At 41.3% G+C, this 8,850-nt stretch overlaps 1 protein-coding gene across 4 annotated transcripts; it reads left to right on the top strand.

The window, feature by feature from the left end:
- Nucleotides 1–71: 71 nt before the first annotated feature.
- Nucleotides 72–7,346, top strand: smarce1 (SWI/SNF related BAF chromatin remodeling complex subunit E1). Of its 4 annotated transcripts, none has more exons than XM_073857199.1 (11): nucleotides 72–177; nucleotides 1,070–1,122; nucleotides 1,424–1,467; nucleotides 2,325–2,423; nucleotides 3,202–3,282; nucleotides 4,254–4,385; nucleotides 5,238–5,409; nucleotides 5,528–5,700; nucleotides 5,781–5,885; nucleotides 5,982–6,213; nucleotides 6,535–7,346. In XM_073857199.1, the coding sequence occupies exons 2-11, from the start codon at nucleotides 1,116–1,118 to the stop codon at nucleotides 6,741–6,743; spliced, it is 1,254 nt and encodes a 417-aa protein (XP_073713300.1). In that variant the 5' UTR covers nucleotides 72–177; nucleotides 1,070–1,115; the 3' UTR covers nucleotides 6,744–7,346. The 4 variants fall into 4 exon arrangements, with proteins under 4 accessions (XP_073713300.1, XP_073713299.1, XP_073713301.1 ...); XM_073857198.1 differs by having other exon boundaries at nucleotides 3,202–3,294; XM_073857200.1 differs by lacking the exon at nucleotides 2,325–2,423 and having other exon boundaries at nucleotides 3,202–3,294.
- Nucleotides 7,347–8,850: the final 1,504 nt, after the last annotated feature.

Raw genomic sequence — 8,850 nt, 5'->3', positions numbered from 1 at the left:
TGCTTATGAAAGTTGTTTGTGCGAATTATCCACTATTGTTCTGTTGTGGCGTTGGCTCATTGCACTATTAGACTGTCACCGATAGGGGGCAGCAGTGTGATTGTAAATCGGCTCGTGTGAAGCTCTATGTGTGTCACATCCTGGCGGAGCACCATTGAGGGAACAAAGGAGCTGGGGGTGAGTACCCGCAAATCATTTTTATCCCAAATTATTAACTGGATTTAGTTATCAGGATGCAATTTATATTACATTATATATTAAATGCGAGTATATTATAGTCGCTTTTTTGATGTGCACTATGGTTTTTTGACAAATGAAACGGTTATCGGACGTTAGCTAGCCAGATTGCTAATGCAGCTCCGATAACCGCGACTTGTGTTAATAAAATGAAATATGAGTTTGGCAACGTTAAGTGTAATTGCAACAATTTAAATCACGTTTTCTCACCGAATTACCAGAATACACCTGTCTGTATTTGTTAAACATAATATTATATTGTGGTGATATTCAGCTAGCCTGTTTCATTCATTGATGTTGTGCATGTTAGCATCTCAACCGGCTTTCCATGCATTCTGAAAGCTTATAGCTCGCCAAGATCAACACCTTACCTCACAACTTATGCTAATACAACGCAATTAAATATATTGTTAAGAACGTGATGCGATTTGGAAAGTGGTTTTGTGTAAATCTCTAGCGAGCTGTAAGCTCATTCGCCTCATTGTGTGCGCCATTATCCGCATCCAGCACGGGCCTGAGTGTCATACAAACATCCCAACTTCTCGTTTATTTCACCACAAATCCACATACATTTATGAGGATGAGCCATTTTATTATTATATTAATATAAATAAATATATTTATAAATATTATTATGCATTTTTAATCTAACTTAACCAGCGCATATTTGTAAACAAGCGTAGGAATAAAAAAATCATATATTTTCTTCGTACTGAATTAATAATCACGTTTTTGTTGTCGATAGAAATTTCTAGCTTGATGTGGTTTATCATATTTAGTAAAGACTGAAAGCATGCTCTTATGCGTCTAATAAGTGTTTACCTTATTGCAGAACCAAATGATGGGGATAGCCTGATATCCTCAATCCAACAAACAAGATGTCAAGTAAGAACACATTTCAACTAATTGATTATAAAGACCTTACAGATTTGTTTGTACCCCGTTTAAGGCCACCCATCTGTATCATTAAACCTAATGGCTTTGTTGGACAAATTTAACACTCCTGTATTTGATATTAACACTTTAATCTATGCCTGTCCTATATATGATATATCTAATGTTATGGCCTCTAAAGAGTTAATTTATAAATATGTGACGAATAAGTATGCTTGCCCGGTGGCTACACCAACTGTGCCAGGGCTCGTTCGTCACAAACTGTCAATTTTTCCCATTTTTTCTCTCACAGAACGGCCATCCTATGCCCCTCCCCCTGCCCCAGCCCCCACAACAGTAAGTATTCAGTACATGCCAATCATCCATATGGCCCCTCCATCATCCAAACCTGTATTATAAGTTACTTAAGCCCTAGGTATAGTTTTTTTATGTGTACTATGCCTTTCAAAGCATAGTTTATTTGACACAGACGTTCGACGATTGCGCATTGCGACAATCCAATGCGTCTCCTGGGCTACATGCTGCATTCCCCTGTATGCGTACAAAGTATGCGCGGTTACAAAAATCTGTGGGTGCACGTACGGTGCACGCGTACTATTCTAATGAAGATATTTGCATTACGCACCCTGTACGCCGACCCTAAAATCAGAAATATACTTCTAGCTTTAGAGATGAGAGGATTGTGGGAAGGTCACAGTATCACATGGGGTGGGGCTTTTATTTTTGTATAGATGAAGCTTTGATTATGCATCATAGAAAGTACTGTTGGCAGTAAATTCTGAGCTGAGAATTTTAGTTCCAGTTCTAACTTTTTTTAGAGGTAACTTAAGGTAGGGTTAAACATTTGATCCGTACGTTCCAGACGCTGTTGTTTTAGTCATATTACAGACCTAGATCTCAAAATGTTCATTACGGCAGCAGGTGTTTTTTTTATGAACCCGTACAGTTAATGAAGCCTATTAGTACCTCATTGGGTTCGGCCCAACACCACCAACCATAGTGCCTGTGGCTTTGCTACAAATGGATGTAGAGTAATGCCAGGTTGCGCTGCTATCAAAGATTGCTGCTTTTTGCATGTTTTTTTTGCAAACCATGACTGAAAACAAAACAGGATCTCCTTTTCATTTTTTTGTCCCTTCCTTCCTTGTTTGTGTCATTTCTCATTCGTGTTTTGTCTCATTTGTCTCCATCAGCAAATGCCCACCACCCCTGGGTTTGTGGGGTACAACCCATACAGCCATCTGGCCTACAACAACTACAGGCTGGGAGGGAACCCCGGCGGGAACAACAGGGTAATGGTAGGACCGTGGCCAACTAGGGCCCTAGCGACAGCAGAGAGACTAAATCCCCGACCAAACAAGAGGACAGCCTGACTGAATACTCGACTTGTATTTAAAATAGAGTGAAATGCAACTGTACAGACTGATTTCATAGTTTGTAGAATGAAGACCCACTTGAGTCTTGGGTAGTTGTCTAGCTCTCAACTAGTAGCTTTCATAATCCTTGTGTTTTCTGTGTAGCAGTCACTCAATCGATTTGTAGGTGGTTGTAATTGGACGGATTCTGATTTGAGTGATTGCTTCCCAGAACCGTTCCCTTTCCCCATTGGCCATCTTATCATTACATCATGCACGCGAATTAATCCTCGTCCGCTCGCATGACCTCTGATGCCCGTGCCAAACAGCATAACGCTGCTGCTTGGCTTATAGCATCATGCACTGGTGACTTGGCACAGCTTCCTTGTAAGCCTGTGGCATTTTAGCTTTTGGCTGGTTTTATTCAAACCTCTACAAAATAATTTTAGAGAAACTATGCATTGAGGACAGTTGTTTTGCAATTGTTTACAAAAAGATTAATGCATGGCATTGTCAGTGTAATGATATCGTGGTGTATTTGGTACGTCTCCTGCCCCATATCCGAAGCAGATCATGCTTTCATTGTTTTCAGTTGTGCTCTCGTCTGCAGTCCATTCCTCCATAGTGCTCCATTTTGACAGTGTGCTGTGATGATCTCGTATGACCTTCTGTGATCTCTTAATGCCCCTGGTGGGCCTCTCTCCCTCTCCCACAGAACTCCTCAGGGATCACTGTTCCTAAGCCGCCCAAACCGCCCGACAAGCCGCTGATGCCCTACATGCGGTATAGCCGGAAGGTAAGCAGGAAGGTAAGACACCCACGGTGTCTGCTTTTACTGCTTGTATTTTGAATCTCTGAAGGGAGTCCTTCTGCAAACAGCTTGAAGGCAGGGTCCGCCCCTCCTGAGGGTAGACCGCCAACATCGCTTCATTGCTTTCATCTCTCTCTGTTCAACAAAGACTGGGCCGACATCTAGTCACCAGCTATTGGGATACACTCATGTTTTTTTCTTTCTGCTTTGCATATAAGCGAATTGAGCTTTCTGTTAATCAGTTTGGTTGGTTCAATACTATATATTTTAAAGGTGTAGCGGAGGATTTTCTCGAATTTTAGAAAAGAACCGCCTTCTCCACTTTTTAAAAAAATGCAATTGCGCAACATTCCTGATTGACAACTAGGAGGACCAATAGTCTTGATGATCCACCCGGAAAAAGAAAATCCTCCGCAATACCTTTAAGTTTATATTTGAAGAATTCAGAAGCAAAAGCCATTAAATGCCATTTCTGTCAAAAATGTTTTGTCAAAATAAGGCGTTTAAATTTATGACTAATAACCTTTTAACACGAAATTACTGAACATAAACATAAGAGCCTGATATAAAAAAAGACGCACTTAGAGGCTTTTGCATCTAAACTCTTCATTTGATCTTTTTAATACATGATTTTTCTCATTCTGTCAAATCTGTTTTCGTAATTTTAAAGGTTTTTATAAAGGGATGTAATTCATAAAATTCATTACAATCATGCTTTCATGCTTAAATATTGGGCAGAAGGGGGACATAAAATTGGTGCTCTATCTTTCAACCCTTACCGTCTTTTATTGTAAGGCCCAATCCCATTTCTCTCTTACCCCTTACCCCTACCCCTTAGTTTTGCACGTTTATGTGCAAAACTAAGGGGTAAGGCAGAGAAATGGGATTGGGCCTTAGTTTCCAGGATCCCGCACTGGTTTCTGTTGACTTTTAAGTGACACTTGTTTCTTTCACAGGTTTGGGACCAAGTTAAAGCCTCTAATCCTGACCTGAAGTTATGGGAGATAGGAAAGATCATTGGTGGTATGTGGAGGGACCTCACTGATGAGGAAAAGCAGGACTATTTAAACGAGTACGAAGCGGAGAAGGTTTGTTGCTACCAATTAGGGCTGCACGATTAATCGGAAAAAAAAGAATCGCGATCTCGATTCATAAATAAATGCGATCTTCATTTTAAATGACGGGAATTTTCACGTAAAAGAGAGTATAAGCAAGCGTTATTGTGGAAAATCCTGGTGGCGACGGAAAAAGTGACGAAGCAACAACATTGGTTTCGAAAGAAGGCAAGGAAATTAGTTCCTCCGGTCATTTCTAAATCGGAAGGCTGCTGTCTCCGGAGGTTGCATATGCACTTAAAATAATAGTTAACTTTATAACGTTAATTGTTAATATTATGAAATTATGATGCGCAGTTTAGAAATGCGACCTCCAGAGGCTGCAGCCTTCAGATGAGAAACAGCCTCTGTGTCACCTACCACAAGTTCCCCATTAGAAAGGGTTTTTAGCACGAGGGGAACATTGTAACATGTCTGCGTTTCTCTCTGATGCCTCAAAATGTTGATTGTTTAGTCTTTTAAAGGTTTAGTGTTTTTAAAGTTTTAAGGTTGGCCAGTTTGATTGTACAAAAACTGTGCTATTTAACAGCTAACAAATTTTAAATTACTCTAAATTTTAAGGGGTCTAAAATAAGGAAAAGAGACTTTTAAGACACATTATTATAACTGTAAGCCCAGTAGCACTTTTTTTTTTTTAAAGTTAAGTGCACAATAAATGTTTTTGTAAGAAAAAGAGAATCGGGTGAGAGAATCGGGATCTCAATTCCCATGGAGAAAAATCGTGATTCACATTTTATCATGAATAGTGCAGCCCTACTACCAATAGAGGCAGCTTCAAACGTATTTGTTTTTTTATAAAATACTAAGTAATTTTTCTGCCTATAGATTGAGTATAATGACTCTCTGAAGGCCTACCACAACTCTCCAGCCTACCTGGCATACGTCAACGCCAAGAACCGCGCAGAAGCCGCCCTGGAGGAGGAGAGCAGGCAGAGGCAGTCACGACTAGACAAAGGCGAGCCCTATATGAGCATCCAACCTGCTGAGGACCCTGATGGTGAGATCGACCACATTTCATGGAAATTCTGTGGCACATCCTTACAATCTCGTAGAAAAGCATTATTTACTTAAATTTTAAAATGTGATTTAGTGCTTAAAATAAATGTGTACTGTAGACTATGACGACGGGTTCTCCATGAAGCATACAGCAGCAGCTCGTTTCCAAAGGAACCACCGGCTTATCAGCGACATCCTCAGTGAAGTAGTAGTGCCTGATGTTCGCTCGGTGGTGACCACCGCTCGCATGCAGGTCCTCAAGCGCCAAGTCCAGTCCCTCATGGTTCACCAGGTCGGCACGTTAACAGACACGTGTATGTAGAAAGCCTAAGATGCTTTGCGTGGTTGTGACTATTTTTATCAATTCTTTAGAGGAAGCTTGAAGCGGAGCTCCTTCAAATCGAGGACCGGCATCAGGACAAGAAGAGGAGGTTTCTGGAGAGCACAGATTCCTTCAACAATGAACTGAAACGGCTGCGAAATTCGTTTTGTTGGTGAATTAATAGCCATCCTATTTAGGCGAAGCTTGGCTGTCAGTGATTGATGAGCGGCTTGTGTGTGTTTGTATAGCTGTGCGGTCTGAAGGTGGAGGTGGACATGGAGAAGCTGGCAGCTGAAATGGCAGCCGCAGAGGAGGCAGCTCGCCGGAGGGCGGAGGAAAGGGAGCGGGAAGCAGCGGAGCAGGTGGAGAGAGCCGCTCAAGAAGAGCAACAGCCTGCCAGCGCGCAGTCCAATGCCAACCCAGAACAAACCTCGTCCAGCGAGGCCAAGGATGGGGAGGACAAACCCACCCCTATGGAGACAGGTTAGATCCCCATTCTGCCCTTTACACTTTTTTTATATTAAGGGGTGGTTTCCTGGACAGGGATTAGCTTAAACCAGGATTAAGCCTTCGATTAACTAGTTTAAATAAACATGCCTAACTAAAAACATTACTTGTGTGCATTTTTAGGCAAAACAAAAGGCACGGATGTATATTAAGATATGCCAGTGCAAATTGTTCTCAGTTTGGACAGCTCTAACATTTAGTTTAGTCTAGGACTTTTCTAGTCCCTGTTCGTGAAACCGCCCCTAAATGGTAGCGTACATTTGACATTAAATGTCCTACGTGGTGTCTTCTCTGCAGATGAGAATCCTGCCGAAGCATCCGAAGGACCGCAGGAGGAGCAAGGTGCCTCAGCTGCAGCTGGAGAGAAGCCTGCCCAACCTGAGCCTGCAGAGGGCGCTACTGATGAGGGCACTAGTGACAGCACCGCTCCATCTGAAAGCAGCTCTGGACCCCCAGCAGAAGCCCAGGCCTCTGACAACACACCTGAAGAGAGGCAGTCACAATAACCCCCACCCACGCGCCTCTCCTTTTCGAGATTGACAGACACTCGCTTTGCTCTGTGTGAAGTCTTGGGGTTTGTCATTTAACCCTATGGCTGGGTAAGGAGTGAGTGAGAAAAGTGGAAAGGTGTAAAGGACAGAGCTGTGCATTTTCATTTCTTTTCCACAGATATTCAGTCAACAGACTGACAGACACACACACATTTTTACTTGATCTGACATGTATTGGAGTAAAATGTAATGCTTGCATCCTACAGTCAAGAAATGGTTTGTATAAAGCAGAACTGCAATGAACTTTGCTTTTCCTGTAACTGTTTTGTTATGTTTCACCTTTTGTTTCATTTTTTGACAGGTTAGTTTTAGTGTATGGATTGTAGTGATTGACTTTCAGACTTGTTCCTACTTTCTTTTCATCTTTGATTTTTTATATAAAGCCATGCTTGCATTGATGAATACACATTGTAACAGATTTATCCAAACACGCACTGTGGATATTGTTCTGCTGGTCGTGTTATGAAATGGTATTACAGTAAGACAATGGATTATAAATCGTGTTTTTGTATTGTTGGAAGGTATTCCCTCAATAAAGTGATTTCTATGTCTGTTTTATATTTTGCTTTGTTTGTTTTTTAATTGTTCAACAGGTTATTTGCCATTTTAATTTACTTATATTTAGTTATAAAGTCTTTGATTTCAAGCTTTTGTTTGTAGCTTCAGACCTTCAGTTGACTGCCAAGTAATACTGAATTATTAAAGATCCCGTTCTTTCTGTGTTTTTGAAGATTTGTTTTTATAAATATTGATTTTATTTTGTACATTCACACAATTTATTAATCTGTACACCGCTGTTCTCACTATCCAAAAACAAGCTGATGTCTTCTTTCTCTATGAAGTCCCTAATTAACGAGTTCTGATTGTGTAGTTTGTTTAGTGTGTTGATTCGACAGCAGCTTAGCTTAGCAGAGCCAAAGCTGGCGACTGGCGTATTCCTGTGGCGTATGCACGCGACGTCGCCTTTGGCGAAAATGTCTGCGGTTTCGCCCACTGAGTGGCAAAAGATAGAGCGGCAGAATTTGTGTACAGTGTGAAATCAGCAAAAACGCGTCTAAATCGGAGAAAGCTGTTGTGCGATAGACTCTACTAACAGGTTAACAAGAATGCGGGGCTATCGTTTTACAGACTGATAAGAAACACCGAAAGGAGAAGTAAATGGATCGTCCATGCCAACGTCCAATAACCACAGGTGGGATGACAAGTTGCTAGGGTCACTATAAGTGCAACTAAATTAGATTTTTGCTCGTAATCGGCAGCTATACTGACATTTTCGCGGCCGCCGCTAAAACAGCCAGCCATTTTGTTTAATGTTTTGCCACTCAGAGGAGAAGTAAATCGGTAGCAGTAGCCATATGGTATGTAAAATCTTGGGATAAAAAAATACACGAAATACACATAAATGAATACTCTTATTCTGTGCAATTGCAAAGTTTTGTCAGTGAGCCTTCATTAAAAACAGTTATTATGATGAGCCAATTGTGTTCTTGGGATGGTTTAAGTGTTAGGCAAGACAAACATATATGTCAGGAAAAGCAACGTCTGGCCATATGCCAATGTCCACAGACTACTGGTTGTTAGGGACGCATACCCTCTATTAATTCCCCGTTATGACGTCATATAGATAGAACGTTCACTCAAGCAATAGTGTCTGTCTGCGGAGTGCAAGAGAGGGGCGTGCCGTTAAGCGGCGTAACTTTTAGCAGGGGGCGGAAATTAAAGTTGTCCAAGTCACACAGAATCCCGCGAGATGTCCGACTTCCGCTAAACTGACACGGCACATCCGATAGCTAGTTTAATAGTAAGACGATTGTTTATAGCTCTCTTTTAACTTTAGCTTAATGACAAATAACGTTACTGCCGTAAATGTTTTAAATTGAGGGCACGGAGGAAGCTTCATAAGACGCTCGGATTGGCTTATATTGTCTCATCCATCGTCATTGTTAACGTGGGTCCAATATGGCCACATACGGCATATATGGACATATTTACCAACCTAAAATTATTAAAGTACCGAGGCATACCAATATTTAAATCGTGAACTGTTACACAGTGAGGGTGA

This window comes from Misgurnus anguillicaudatus, chromosome 19 (genome assembly GCF_027580225.2).
Source record: "Misgurnus anguillicaudatus chromosome 19, ASM2758022v2, whole genome shotgun sequence".
Taxonomy (NCBI): domain Eukaryota; kingdom Metazoa; phylum Chordata; class Actinopteri; order Cypriniformes; family Cobitidae; genus Misgurnus; species Misgurnus anguillicaudatus.
The sequence above is the reverse complement of the archived record's forward strand: the minus strand, read 5'-3'. Positions and strand labels throughout refer to the sequence as shown.

Excerpts from the sequence above, each read along its gene's own strand:
- smarce1 (XM_073857198.1), top strand. Across the intron at positions 1,468-2,324 it reads CTGCCCCAGCCCCCACAACA|CAAATGCCCACCACCCCTGG; the intron begins GTAAGTATTCAG and ends TGTCTCCATCAG. Across the intron at positions 6,214-6,534 it reads ACCCACCCCTATGGAGACAG|ATGAGAATCCTGCCGAAGCA; the intron begins GTTAGATCCCCA and ends TCTTCTCTGCAG.